The 13,346-nt window shown below is 61.4% G+C and overlaps 4 protein-coding genes across 7 annotated transcripts; 1 reads left to right on the top strand and 3 right to left on the bottom strand.

The window, feature by feature from the left end:
- GPATCH4 (G-patch domain containing 4) lies at window positions 1-3,249 on the top strand. Its single transcript, XM_077192001.1, has 7 exons — window positions 1-204; window positions 683-756; window positions 837-929; window positions 1,753-1,860; window positions 1,955-2,052; window positions 2,156-2,206; window positions 2,319-3,249. The coding sequence occupies exons 1-7, from the start codon at window positions 129-131 to the stop codon at window positions 2,908-2,910; spliced, it is 1,092 nt and encodes a 363-aa protein (XP_077048116.1). The 5' UTR covers window positions 1-128; the 3' UTR covers window positions 2,911-3,249.
- NAXE (NAD(P)HX epimerase) lies at window positions 3,206-5,435 on the bottom strand. Its single transcript, XM_054651282.2, has 6 exons — window positions 5,089-5,435; window positions 4,765-4,873; window positions 4,263-4,373; window positions 4,023-4,136; window positions 3,790-3,937; window positions 3,206-3,705 (listed from the first exon to the last, which is right to left on the bottom strand). Exons 1-6 carry the CDS (start codon window positions 5,274-5,276, stop codon window positions 3,503-3,505), a joined length of 873 nt encoding a protein of 290 aa, XP_054507257.1. The 5' UTR covers window positions 5,277-5,435; the 3' UTR covers window positions 3,206-3,502.
- A 168-nt stretch (window positions 5,436-5,603) lies between these two features.
- Window positions 5,604-10,737, bottom strand: TTC24 (tetratricopeptide repeat domain 24). Of its 4 annotated transcripts, none has more exons than XM_077191999.1 (11): window positions 10,600-10,737; window positions 8,656-10,320; window positions 7,847-7,975; window positions 7,617-7,738; window positions 7,431-7,547; window positions 7,264-7,334; window positions 7,104-7,168; window positions 6,865-6,997; window positions 6,582-6,640; window positions 6,464-6,506; window positions 5,604-5,841 (listed from the first exon to the last, which is right to left on the bottom strand). In XM_077191999.1, exons 2-11 carry the CDS (start codon window positions 10,298-10,300, stop codon window positions 5,751-5,753), a joined length of 2,475 nt encoding a protein of 824 aa, XP_077048114.1. In that variant the 5' UTR covers window positions 10,301-10,320; window positions 10,600-10,737; the 3' UTR covers window positions 5,604-5,750. The 4 variants fall into 4 exon arrangements, with proteins under 4 accessions (XP_077048114.1, XP_077048113.1, XP_077048112.1 ...); XM_077191998.1 differs by having other exon boundaries at window positions 5,604-6,374; window positions 6,464-6,640; window positions 8,656-8,868; window positions 8,941-10,320; XM_077191997.1 differs by having other exon boundaries at window positions 6,464-6,640.
- A 1,302-nt stretch (window positions 10,738-12,039) lies between these two features.
- LOC143696236 (uncharacterized) lies at window positions 12,040-13,346 on the bottom strand. Its single transcript, XM_077192002.1, has 2 exons — window positions 13,104-13,346; window positions 12,040-12,521 (listed from the first exon to the last, which is right to left on the bottom strand). The coding sequence occupies exons 1-2, from the start codon at window positions 13,344-13,346 to the stop codon at window positions 12,462-12,464; spliced, it is 303 nt and encodes a 100-aa protein (XP_077048117.1). The 3' UTR covers window positions 12,040-12,461.

Below are 13,346 nucleotides of genomic sequence, written 5' to 3'. Positions count from 1 at the left end.
TTTCCGGGCGGTGCGGCCGTGACTCCGCCCCGGCCTCGTGCGGCGGTGCCGGGACCCACCGGGACCCTCCCCGGGACCCACACTGGGACCCACCGGGACCCACCGGGACCCCAGGGACCCTCCGGGCCATGAGCGCGGCGGAGCCGCCGGGCCGCGGGATGCTGTTCGCCGAGACCCAGCTGAGGCGGCACGGCTGGCGCCGAGGTGGGGCCGGGCGGGGGTCCCCGCACCGCGGTCCCGGCCTGTCCCGCCCTGCCCCGGCCCCCCCAGACTCCGATCCTCCCCAAACCCCGTCTCCCCCAGCTCCCTCCAGGCCCCAGCTACCCCCGAGCCCCGGGACCCTGCAGCCCCCGGCAGCCCCCGGTGCCCACCCCAGACCCCAATGCTCCCCAAGCCCCGGGACCCTGCAGCCCCCCGATCCCCATCCCAGACCCCACGCCCGTCTCCAGAGCCCCCGGACCCTGCAGTCCCCCGGTTCCCACCCCTGACCCCAATGGTTCCCCAAGCCCCGGGACCCTTCAGCCCCCCCGGTCCCCACCCCAGACCCCAATGGTCCCAGAGCCCGCCCCCCGCCTCCTCCGTCCTGCAGGACCCGGTCTGGACCTCTCCCCAGTCCCCGGTGTCCCCGGTGTCCCCGGTGTCCCGGGCCGTGCAGGGGTGACGCTCGCTGCCTTGTGTGCAGGGCAGGGGCTGGGCAGGCGGGAGGACGGCATCGCCGAGGCCATCCGGGTGAAGGTGAAATGCGACACGGCCGGGGTGAGTCCCGATCCCCGCCCGGGCCCGGCCCGGTGCCGCTGCCCGGTGCAGCCATCCCAGCAGCTCTCTGCACCCCGCAGGTGGGACACGACGCGGCCGAGCCCTTCACCTTCCACTGGTGGGACCACGTCTTCAACAAGGCCGCTGCCAACATCGCTGTGGAGGCCGGGCAGGTTGGAGGGCTGGGGGACAGGGACGGCGTTGAAGGCAGGGGAGGGTGTTTGGGTTCTTCCTTGGGTGACTCCTGTAGTGCCACCGTATCCCCCCAGGCCCTGTCAGGAAGCAGCACCTTGCACAGGGGATGTGGTGGTGGAAAGGTGTCGGAACTCAGGACATTCCTCTGGGTGTCCAGATTTGCCAGGACCCCTGCCAGGGGGCTCAGAGACCCTGGCACACAGCCCAGAACACGTGTGGGTTTGATTATGACCCGTGGAGCAAATTACCAGCTTTGTATGAAGACCTGAAAGCCACAGAAGTTTAAGTAGTGTAATAATAAAATTATCACTAGGTGAAAAAGTCGATTTTGGGGTTTTTAGAATAGGGGTTTTGAGGACAAGATGGAGGGACTTGGGTGTGCCCAGCCTTTCTTCTTCTTCTTCTCTACTTCCATCTTCTGCTGTGATGTTGGCACTTTTGGATTGGTTTAGAGTAGAAACTCACTGTTTAACACAGGTGATAGGTATTGGAAAGTAATTGTAAATATTGTACACGTAGTTTTTAGTATAAAGACATAACAGCACCCTAGGGGCAGGCAGAGTGCCTGGAATTGTCCTGCTGGATGGACCTCGGCAGGGCAGGAGAAAAATTTTTATAGATAAGACACAATAAACAACTCTGAGACCGAGAACTGAAGAGTTCCAACTCATTCTTTGAACGTGTGGGCAGAAACAGAGACTTTTCACCTCTCTCGGGGCTGCAATAAACTGCAACCTTCCGAGAGGAAGGTGCTGCTTGGAGGGATCATTTCCAACCAAGCCTTTGCCTTTTCTCTCCCAGGATGGCATCTCTGTGAAGGCACTTTCTGAGCAGGGAGGCAGCATCAGCAATAAGAAGCCACGCAAGGCTGGCAGCAGCGGGAGCCTGCTGTACGGCCGCTTTGTGAAGGTGACTGGCCCCAGGAGCCTGGGGGCTGCCTGGCCCCCTGAACCCCGTTTTCCTTGTCCCCCTTTCTCACAGTCCCCGTGTCTCTGTGCTGCAGTCAGCCACGCTCACAGCCTGTGGGGAGGAGTCTGTGACAGGCAGCTCTGAGAGCAGTCAGGAGGAGGAGGAGGAGCTGGACCTCTCTTCGGTCAGGAGGTGAGGCTGGGCCCCATTCCTTGATGGGGAGGGACAAGGGCTGAAAGGTGGAGCCGTGTTCCCCCATGGATGCTGGGGTGACAGGTCCTGTCTGTGTCCCCAGGCTGACGGACGAGGAGCTGGTGCAGGCGTGCGGGGGCCGCACAGCACACAAGTGAGTGCCTGGGGGGGTCAGGGCTGCCCCCTCCTTGCAGGCTGGGCTGGGGAACACCTTCCCTGCTGGCTGGGGAACCAGTGCCAGTCCTCGCTGCCTGTGGTCGTTGCAGGGGTGCCCGGCACGGCCTGACCATGAGTGCCAAGCTGGCGCGGCTGGAGGAGCAGGAACGAGCCTTCCTGGCCACGTACCGGCAACGGGAGCAGCAGCAGGAGCCCCCAGAGAGCAGCCAGGGCAAAAAGAAGAAAAGGAAACGGTCCAGGGATGGAGCTGAGGTGCCACAGAGCCAGGAAGCAAACACAGAACAGGAGGAGGTGTTGGAAGAAGAAAAGGTTGTGAAGAAGAAGAAGAAAAAGAAGCAAGGGCCAAGCAGAGAAGAGGAGGTGACAGGAGAGGAGGAGGTCATGAGGAAGAAGAAGAAGAAGGTGATCGTGGAGCCATGTGGAGAAGAGGTATCAGGAGAGGAGGAAAAGGTCATGAAAAGGAGGAAGAAGCCAGAGCTAAGCGCAGAAGAGGAGGTGGTGGAAGAGGATGGGAAGGCTGCAAAGAGGAGAAAGAAGAAAAAGAAGAAGCAGGAAGAGGAAGATGAAGAAGAGCCAGCTGAAACAGATGTACCTCTACAAGATACAGATGAGCCAAACTTGGGACACAGCCCTACAAAGAAGAGGAAGAAGAAGAAGAAGAGGAAGAGGGAGGCAGAGTGAGCAAGTGACAGGGCTGCCATGCTGTGCAGCTGCCAGTCCCACCTGGCTGTAAGGTCCTGATCCTGGTGGGTGCCGTGGGCTGCTCTGAGCTCGTTCCAGATGGAGCCCAGCACTGTGGCCCAGCTGCCCAGGGATGCTGAGCAAGGACAAGTTGGTCTGGAGCTGTATCAAGCTTTACTTCACCACCTGAACTTTCAGGAGTGACCCTGGTTCCCCCCAGGCCCTGGGGCAGGGACCCATTTACCACGGGCCTGTCACAGAGGGACACAAGGACACACCCTGCAGAGTACTAAAGTATTTTTTCAAGGGCACGAATAAATCTTTATTGTGATCAGGTTATCCCAAAGTGTGAGTGGTGCCGTGAGTGGCAGAACCCCAGATCACCTTACACCTTTAGCACTTGCATTAGGCAGCAGCCCCAAAGAGAGCAGCCCCTCACCACTCCCACCTCCTGGGCCTTTCCATCTTGCAGGCTCACACCAGAGCCCAGTGAGGTGCTGAGCACCCTCCTGGCAGAGCCTTGGGCAGAATTTGGCCCAGGTGTGCAGTGCTGAAGCCGAGCCTGGCCCCCCCAGCCCCTCTGGCCCCAGCTCTAGGTGAGCTGCAGGACGCAGTCTGTGCCAGGGTACTCTGGCAGGTTCAGGCTGTATTTCTCCTGGAGCGCAGGGGGCACAAACCTGCCCCCAAGGAAGTGGTAGCGGCCCGTGAAATGCATCGCTGCCTTCTTGGGCGCCGTCAGGGAGATGAGCATGTCGGGCTGGAGGCCGTCTGCCTTCCCCTTCTCCACATCCCAGCCTGCAACGAGCGAGCCATGGCCAGGCTGGAGCTGGGAGCACCCTGGCCGGGCACCTTCCTGCAGCAGGTGCAGCCACAACTCACCTGAGGGGATGTCAATGCTGGCAATGGGCACCGTGACACGCTCCAGAGTGCTGAGGATGCTGCCAAAGGGCTCCCGCACCGCTCCCGTGAAGCTGAAGCCGAAAATGGCATCCACCACCAGGCCGTAGAGCTCGTCAATAAACTCAGCCTGCGGTGGAGATGGTGGCAGGTGAAGGGCAGTCCTGGCCACAGCTCCAGGAACAGGTGCTGCCAAGCTGAGGGCTGCTCCTCACCTCAGCTGGGAACTCGGGGAGAAAGGGAATATCCATCTTCTTGCACTGGGTGGTCAAACCTTCAAAGAGGGGCTTGCTGGAGCGCTTGGGGTAATACACAGTTGGCTGGTAGCCCTGCAAGAGCAGAAGGAACCTGAACTAATCCCACTCTGGCACCAGCAGCAGCCAGAGGAGCGGGATCCTGGAGCCCACAGGACCAGCACCCTCATAGGGACCCTGTGCTGCCTGTGCAAGACTCACAAACATCTTCAGGTGCCGGGCACAGACCAGCCCATCACCGCCGTTGTTCCCTGGCCCGCAGACCACCAGCACAGCGGGCTGGCTCGTGGTGAAGGAGCTGGGTGGGTAGGCCTGATGGGGGGCAAGAGGCACAGGGTTACGATGGGGAAGTGGACCCACACCATGGGACCAGGATTTGCAAGACCCTCAACTTTGGACTGGCATGCCCATGGGGCTGGGACGATTCCCAGGACCACCATCTGCCTCCCTGGTGCCCACCTTGGTGGTGGCACAGCTTGGTACATCATGCTAGAACCCCCAGGATGCTCCCTTGGCTCTGAGGGCCCCCAGCTTGTCCATGTAGTGCTGGAAATCTCCCCCAGGACCTCCACCCACCTCCTGGGCACCCACCCTGGCAGTGGCACAGCTCAGCCCATGATGTCAGCATCCCCACCTTGCTGCTGGCAGTGGCACAGCTCAGCCCACAGTGCCAGAACCCCCTTCTGGCCCCCAGGACCCCCACCTTGGCAATGGCGGTGGCACAGCTCAGCCCCGCCAGCTCCATCAGCTGATCCACGCTGAACTTGTACTCAGTGAAGAGCTCCTGGTCGATAGCCTGGGCCTCCTCCTGCCTGGGGTGGGACACGGCACCGCTGGGTACCCCAAAACCCGGCCAGGCCCAGCCTGGGGGCTGTGATCCCCTCGACTTTGCATGAGCCGGGCGGGGGGGACACACAGAGCCGAGCCCCCGTGTACACCTGCACCCCATCCCCGACGCCTCCATACCCCGGCCCGGTGCCCCCTCCGCCCCGCCCGCCCCCTCTCCCGCCTCCCTCCTTCCTCCTACCCGAGGAAGCGGAGCCCCGTCGGGCCGGCCCCCGGGCTGGGGACGTGCATGGCGCGGCGGGGAAGGCACCGGCCCCGCTCCCGGCCCCAGCCCAAACCCCAGCTCCAGCCGCGATCCCGGCACCGCCCGCCCGCCCGCGCCGCCGCCACCAGCAGCCCCAGGCCCAGCAGCGCCCGCGGGCCCGGCATGCGGCGGGCACGGCCCGGTACGGCCCCGGTACGGCACCGGAGCGGGCTCGGCCCGGTACAGCCCGGTACGGCACCGGAGCGGGCACGGCCCGGTACAGCCCGGTACGGCACCGGAGCGGGCTCGGCCCGGTACAGCCCGGTACGGCACCGGAGCTCCACGGAGCAGGCGCGGGGCCGCCCCGGGGCGGAGCGCCCTTCACCGCCCGGGGAGGAGCCGCGGAGAGGCCGCGGGCCCTGCAGGCCCTGCCGGGATTTCGCGGTTCTGTCCGGCCCCGCCGTCTCTCCGCCGTTCCTCCAGCCCCCGTTGGCTCTCCCCGATCCCCAGCCCCTTCCTTTCCTCCCCGGGAGCCCGACATACAAAGGACAGCAGAAACGGAACGGGGTCAGAACCGTGTTGGCTGAACGGCCCACCCCGCCTCCGGTTTGGGCCTGCACAGCCCCGCGAGAAGCGGCGTTTCCCCGGTGTCCTCCCGCTCACACGAGGCTGCAGACGAGGGACAGAGTCCTGGTGCCCGTGCGGGGTCCCCGGCGGGACCAGCAGCCGGCAGTGGGGTCATTGTCACGGCTGCAAGGTCACGGAGGCGTCACGGGGAGTGAGGGTGTCCAGCAGGATGCAAAATGGAATCATCAAATCACGGAGTCACTGACTGGGAAGGGATCTTTAAGCCCATCTCATCCCACCCCTGCCATGGGCAGGGGCACCTTCCACTATCCCAGGTTGCTCCAAGCCCTGTCCAACCTGGCCTTGGACACTGTCAGGGATGGGGCAGCCACAGCTGCTCTGGGCACCTGTGCCAGGGCCTGCCCACCCTCACAGCCAAGAATTCCTTCCCAAAATCCCATCTAACCCTGCCCTCTGGCAGTGGGAAGCCATCCCCCTTGTCCTGTCCCTCCAGGCCCTTGTCCAAAGTCCCTCTCCAGCTCTGCTGGAGCCCCTTTAGGCAGGAACGGGCAAGAGGTTCATACCAGGGGACTGGAAGCCACCCTTAGATCTGCTGTCCCATCTATAGGGGATGGTTCTGGTGTTGGCTTGAGGTACCAAAATTCCCAGCCCCTGTGACTTCTGGCTTGGGGTCGTGTCCATTCCACGAAACAGCCCTGCTGGGGTCTCCACTCGTGAACCCACCCCTCAGAGGACACTCTGGAGCCCAAACCTCCCTTGCCCACTCCCCCAAGGTATCACCTACCTCTCTGGAGGCCTCTGATGGAGGTTTTGGTGGTTTTGGTGCCCTGTGGGATGCAGTGTGAGACCCTCAGGCCTGGGCTCACTGCAGAAGCGATGTTCTGGTGGTCTGTGGTACTTACACAGCTGGAGGCTGGCATGGGGCAGCTTGGCCTGGGGCAGGGGGCTGGTGGTCCTCGTGCTGAGAGACAAGTGAACCTCGTGTGGGGCTTCTGGACAGCTCTCCTGTCACACCATGACTGGACCCTCCCTGAGATCCAGCTGGAATGACCCCAAACGCACTCCCAGAATTATGTATCTTTAAAAAACTCTGGATTTTTACTGTTCAACGGGACAGGTCCCTTGTGCTGCAGAGGTATTTGGTGCCAGGGGCTGTACTGAGGTGCCTCCCCCTTGCCCACCCACCTGTTAGCCTGGGGCTCACTGTGATACCCTGGAGCTGAGCTGGGACCATCGTCATCCTCCTCAGAGGTGCCCAGGAGCCCACTTGGGTTGCAAGGCTCCAGTGAGAGACCACCAGTCAGGGTCATTCTTGTGCCTCCAGGACAAACAGACAAGAACACAGTATCAGACTGTGCTAAAGACTCAGCTCCACCAGGAATTGCCTGATGGCTCAACCCCACGTTTAGTTTGCAGCCTCTCACCTGAATACCCGGGATGTGCTCCTGGTGTACACCAACACAGCTTGTCCTCAGCCTGGGCTTTCCCCCTGAAGGACATGGAGTGAAGGAAGGCTTGTCTCCTGATTCATCTGGAAACTCATTCCAGAGGAAGAAGAGAGAGGATGGCAGCTTTGCTACTCACACCTTGCTCTCCTGGAGCTGTGTCCTACTGGCACGGGGCACTGTGGAGCAAAACCGCAGCTGGCTGGGCTCCTGATGGGGTTAACACGTGTTAATCTGCCCAGAAAACCCTACTGGGGTCCCAGTTCCCAGCCCTGCAGAGTGTGCCATGCCCTGGGTGATGCTCACCAGGCCTGGGCTGGGTGCCCAGCCCCGCTGGTAGGAGAGGTGGCTGAGGTGGAGCCGGTGCTGGATGGCATCTGTGAGCTTGTGCACCACCCGTTTGTGGGCAGCTCTGGGGCTGTCCTGTGGTGGAGAGAACCCCTATGTGTGAAGGGCTAAGTGGGCTGAGGCCAGTGCCCCATCATGCCTCACCTGACAGCGGGAAAGCAAAATCAGGGCCTCCTGATAGTGCCCGATGGCTTTCTGGGGGTCTCCCAGGTGCAAGCACGCTGCCCCCAGCCCCTCGCACGCTTGCCACTGCCCCTGCAAGTCCCCTGGGAGGCAAAGGGCTACGTTAATCCCTGCCCTGCTCAGCCGAGATCCCCGGCAGGCGGCATTACCCAACCTGAGCCCGCCTGGCTGCGGGATGTGCCTCCCCTCACCCGAGTCCCTGAAGGCTTGCAGGGCGTGCAGGTAGCTCTCGGCGGCATCCCCGTGCTTCCCGAGCTGGCTGCAGGCGAACGCCAGGTTCCCAAAGCTCTGGCCCTGAGCCCTGCGGTTCCCCAGAGCACCTGGAATTGGGAACTCCATGCCGAGCTGGCCCATGCGGCCCAGCCAAGGGCAGGGACGGCGGTTCGGGGTACCGGTGTGGGGTACTGGTGTGTGGTACCGGTGTGAGGTACGGTGTGCGGTACCAGTGTGGGGTACTGGTGTGGGCTACCAGTGTGAGGTACCAGTGTGAGGTACCAGTGTGAGGTACCGGTGTGAGGTACTGGTGTGGGCTACCAGTGTGAGGTACCGGTGTGAGGTACCAGTGTGAGGTACCAGTGTGCGGTACCGGTGTGTGTGAGGTACCGGTGTGAGGTACCGGTGTGTGTGCAGTACCGGTGTGTGTGCAGTACCGGTGTGTGTGAGGTACCAGTGTGTGTGAGGTACCGGTGTGCAGTACCGGTGTGTGTGAGGTACCGGTGTGCGGTACCAGTGTGTGTGAGGTACCGGTGTGTGTGAGGTACCGGTGTGTGTGAGGTACCGGTGTGTGTGCGGTACCGGTGTGTGTGAGGTACCGGTGTGCAGTACCGGTGTTCAGTACCGGTGTGTGTGAGGTACCGGTGTGTGTGCAGTACCGGTGTGTGTGAGGTACCGGTGTGCGGTACCGGTGTGTGTGAGGTACCGGTGTGTGTGCAGTACCGGTGTGTATGAGGTACCGGTGTGCGGTACCGGTGTGTGTGCGGTACCGGTGTGTGTGAGGTACCGTGCAGTGCAGCCGCTCGCCGGTGCCAGCCCAGCGCGGTGCCGAAGCTGCTCAGGGCGTTGAGGGCAGCGCCCAGGTTCTGCAGCAGCGCCGCCTCCCGCTGCCGGTCCCGCTCCCCACCGCACAGCCCCAGCGCCCGCTCGAAGCTCTCGGCAGCCAGGGAGAAGATGTGCAGCTGCGAGTAGCCGAGGCCGATGTCGTTGTAGAGTTTCCCTGAGGGCAGAGAGGAAAAGCAGGCGTGGGAGCTGCGGCGCAGGGCCCTAAGAGGGGAGGGCGCGGCGTTACCTCGCAGGGCGGGGTCGGGGATGGATTCACAGAGCGAGCGGCACCGGGCGAGGACCCCGGCGATCTCCGCGGCCCGGAACCGCCGGCTCTGCAGCATGGAGCCGCTCGCCCTGCTCAGAGCCACGGCCGCGGCCCCGGGGCTCTCCGCCGCCGCGTAGGCCTGCGCCGCGTCCAGGAAGCACCGCGCGGCCCGCGCCGGCTCCCGCATGCCCAGGTAGCAGCAGCCCATCTGCACGCAGGTGCCCGCTCGGCTGCCGGCCTGAGCAGCGCCAGCGTGCCCGGAAACTTTCTCAAAACACTCCAGAGCCTTTGGAAAATCCTGGAGCCCTTCGTGAGCCGCCCCGACGCTGAAATAAAGGCTCTTCGAGCTGTCCCTGCTCTCCGCCTCTGAGGGCTGGGACTGGAGGAGGAACTCAAAGCCCTTTCTGGGCTTCCCAGTCTCCACGTAGGCAGCCCCCAGGTTGAAGGCACAAGCCCTGTGGAGCTGGGGGCTCACTGTGTCCCTGGAGAGGAGCAGGGCCTTCCTGAAGCACCCCACTGCCTCCCGCCCGGCGCCCAGGGCCAGCGCCCGGTGTCCGGCCCGTGTGAGGCCCTCGATGGCACCCACCCGCCCTGCTGCCTCATCCCCTCCCTCCTGAGCAGCTGCCCTGGCCTCAGCCTTCTTCTTCTTCTGGCTCTTCTTGCAGGTGGTGGGGGCTGCGGGGGTGGTGGGGACAGAGGGGGCAGAGGGGGCAGTGGGGACAGAGGGGACTGTGGGGTGTATGGGGGCTGAGGGGGCAGTGGGGTGTGTGGGGACAGTGGGGTGTGTGGGGGCTGTGGGGGCAGAGGGGGCAGTGGGGTGTGTGGGGGCTGTGGGGTGTGTGGGGACAGTGGGGTGTGTGGGGGCTGTGGGGACAGAGGGGACTGTAGGGTGTGTAGGGGCTGTGGGGACAGAGAGGGCAGTGGGGACAGAGAGGGCAGAGGGGACAGTGGGGACAGAGGGGACTGTGGGGACAGAGGGGACTGTGGGGTGTGTAGGGGCTGAGGGGGCAGTGGGGTGTGTGGGGACAGTGGGGTGTGTAGGGGCTGTGGGGACAGAGGGGACTGTGGGGGCAGAGGGGGCAGAGGGGTGTGTGGGGGCTGTGGGGACAGAGAGGGCAGTGGGGACAGAGGGGACTGTGGGGACAGAGGGGACTGTGGGGTGTATGGGGGCTGAGGGGGCAGTGGGGTGTGTAGGGGCTGTGGGGACAGAGGGGACTGTGGGGTGTATGGGGACAGAGGGGGCAGTGGGGTGTGTAGGGGCTGTGGGGACAGAGGGGACTGTGGGGTGTATGGGGCTGGTGAGCTGCACTCCCAGCTCAGCAGCCTCTTCTGAATCCATGGGCAGGAGCAGCAGCCTGCCTGCAAGACAGAGAGGTGCTTAGGCAGCCAAGCCAGCGTAGTCCAGCACTTCAAACGAGCAGCATTATTTTACATTATTTATGAAAATTAGGGATGGCTTGTAGGCTGTTTGCTATTAAGTTTCAGGAAGGAAAAAGGCCTTTCCATGGAGGACCCCCCCATGGCGGCCATGAGAGAGGAAAGAGGTCACTGGGGGAGGAGGAGGGACACCACAGCATGGAGTGGGATGTTGCTGGGGTGCCTTGTTGGGAGGCAGAATAACGGGTTGCACACACTTACTGTTTTCTCTTCAGGTGCAAAGGGTGCTGAGAGCAGGGAGCAGAGAGACAAGGCATCCCCGCCGCTGCAGCTGCATTGCTGCCACAAGCCAGGGCTCTCTGCTGCAGGGATGGAGGATGTCTGAAGCACCTCCGAGCTTGGGCTGCCTGGAAAAGTGCCTGGAGCAGGTCACAGCTCTGAGACAGGAGCGTGGCAGGCGGTGGCACAGGCTGGGACAAAGCCAGGCCTGTTCCTGGGAAAGCACATCCCACAATGGCACCGCTGGCTCCAGTTTCAGCCCTGTCACCAGGGGGGTGTGCAGTGCCATGGCAACTCGGTGCAGCAGTGCCAGTGTGAGCCCTGTGAGGGATGGGAAAACTGTGTGGTGGATGTGGTGGTGTTTGGAGGGGTCCCAAGACCAGGGAAGAGACAAGAATCTGACTCCATGTTCCAAAAGGCTTGATTTATTATTTTATGATATATATATATATATATAATATTAAAACTATACTAAAAGAATAGAAGAAAGGATTTCATCAGAAGGCTGGCTAAGAACAGAAAAAGAATGATAACAAAGGCTTGTGACTGACTGAGACAGTCTGGATAGCTGGACTGTGATTGGCCACTAATTAGAAACGACTCGGACACGCTGCTCTTTTCAAGGTAAAAAGGGACTTTTTTATTTCTGACTCCAACATTTATAGATTCCCAAAAGTGACAGCGGATTGGAGTGTGACAGTGCCACCTCTCCAATGACACTGGACAATGCAACAGTCCGTCAGATTTCTCCTCCTCCAGAAAAGAATGCAAAACAATAAGCTATTTACAGAAAGTGTGTGAGAAAGTTCGTTACAAGAATGTAAACATCAGAAGGCTTAGAAAATGTTAAAAAATCAGGGTGACGCCAGCGTCCCCGTGCCCCGCTGTCACAGTGCCACCGTTCCCCAGTGTCCTGCGGTCCCCGTGTCCCTCTTTCCCCGGGGTTCGGGGTCCCAGTGCCGCTGTTCCCCGGTGTCCTGCGGTCCCAGGGTCCCGCTTTCTCGGGGTTCAGGGTCCAGGGGTCCCTGTGCCCCGCTCTCCCGGTATCTCGGGGTCCACAGAACCGTCCTCGACCCGGGACGCCACGCCCCAAGGGGCGGCAACACTCAGCTACCATTAACACCGGAATCCACCCAAATTTGGGAATCCCGGAGCCTTTTCCATGCCCCGGAGCCAAACCCGGGAGTGCCAAAGGACAAAACGGCACCTGGAAATGAAGGAAGGGCCCTCAGGGTTAATTGGGGCGTTAATTGCACCCCACTAATTAACACACACAGCTCCCAATCATCCCAGGAGAGCCAATCCCATCCTCTGGAAAATTCCCAGCTCTCCAAGCAGAGCTGGGAAAAGGGATTAAATTCCAATTTTTTTTTATTTTATTTAATTATTTTTTTGTGTGTCCTGAGCTGCAGATCAGGAAAATCCAGGTTATTAACGAACTTTATTAACAATGGGAGCTCACTGAGTTGCCATGGTGACAACAGGAGGAATCAACAAACACAGAGACACTTCCAGAGGGAGCAGGATTTCCCTGGATTCGGGATTTACAGAGCCAATCCCAGGTTTTCTGAGCAATTTTTTAGGATTTTAAGGGGAGCAGAGGTGGTTGTGTCACAACCAGGATTTGGGAAGAGGCCCCCCCTTCCCCCTCTGGGATAAAAGCACAGGAAAATTGCTCTGGGAACAAGGAAAAAAAATTCCTGCTAAATGTGGGGGAAAAAAAAACCCAATCTGGCATTCCAGAGTGGGGAAAAACCAGGAAGAGAGGATGGGAATGGCCAAGGGGAGGGAGTGGGGGGAAAGCTGGGGTGGGGGACTGGGAATTTCCTTCTCCAGGAGAATTCCTAGCGGAACTGGAGGGGGCTGATGCGCAGCCCCAGCACGTCCTTCCCGATCTCCGTCACCTGCAGGGACAAAGAGAGGATTTAGGGGTGAAGACTCGGGATTTAGGGGTGAAAACTCGGGATTTAGGGGTGAAAACTCGGGATTTAGGGGTTGGTTTTGTGGCTGTCAGTCCTGAGCCTCTGCTGGGAGCTCTGGGAAGGGTTTGGGTTCCCCCTCAGGAATTCCAACATTTTCCCCCTCAGGAATTCCCACATTTTGCCCCTCAGGAATCCTGCACTTCCCCCCTCAGGAATTCCATGTTTTCCCCTCAGGAATTCCTTGTTTTTCCCCTCAGGTCTGTCATATTCCAGCCTCCCCCTCCTCGTTGCCGGGTTTGTGTGCACGGATGCGGCTGTGCGGACGAATCGTGACACAAAGTAGTCCCACTCGGTGCTAGGGGTGCGGAAGGCGAAAGCGCGGAGGGATATCAGGTGTCGGTTGTGCAGGGTCGCGCGCTGTCGGGGGTGGTGGTGGGGGGGGGGGGTGGGGGGGGGGGGGGATCTCTCGGTGATGCGGCCGAGAGAGGTCCGGCAGAGCGAGAGACGCGGAAGGATACACGCGCGGCGCTGCAGTTTTCCCCTGCTGCGGTGCCGTGTACGGACCCGGTGCCGGCGGAAGCGCCGTGCCAGCGCACAGGGATGCCGGCTGTGGCCGGACAGCGGCACGCAGCGGCTCGGAACCGGGACCGCGCTGTGCCAAAGCGGCGGCCAAAGCAGTGCGGGGTGCCGGCGGAGCCGTGGAAATAGAACTGCGCATGCGTGCGGCTGATCCCGGAAGTGGCGCCGTGGTTGGATGAGGCGGCGCGGAGCGATATCGCTGGTGCTGGGGTTGTAGCAACTGCGCAT

This window comes from Agelaius phoeniceus, chromosome 31, assembly GCF_051311805.1.
Source record: "Agelaius phoeniceus isolate bAgePho1 chromosome 31, bAgePho1.hap1, whole genome shotgun sequence".
Lineage (NCBI taxonomy): Eukaryota > Metazoa > Chordata > Aves > Passeriformes > Icteridae > Agelaius > Agelaius phoeniceus.
The sequence above is the reverse complement of the archived record's forward strand: the minus strand, read 5'-3'. Positions and strand labels throughout refer to the sequence as shown.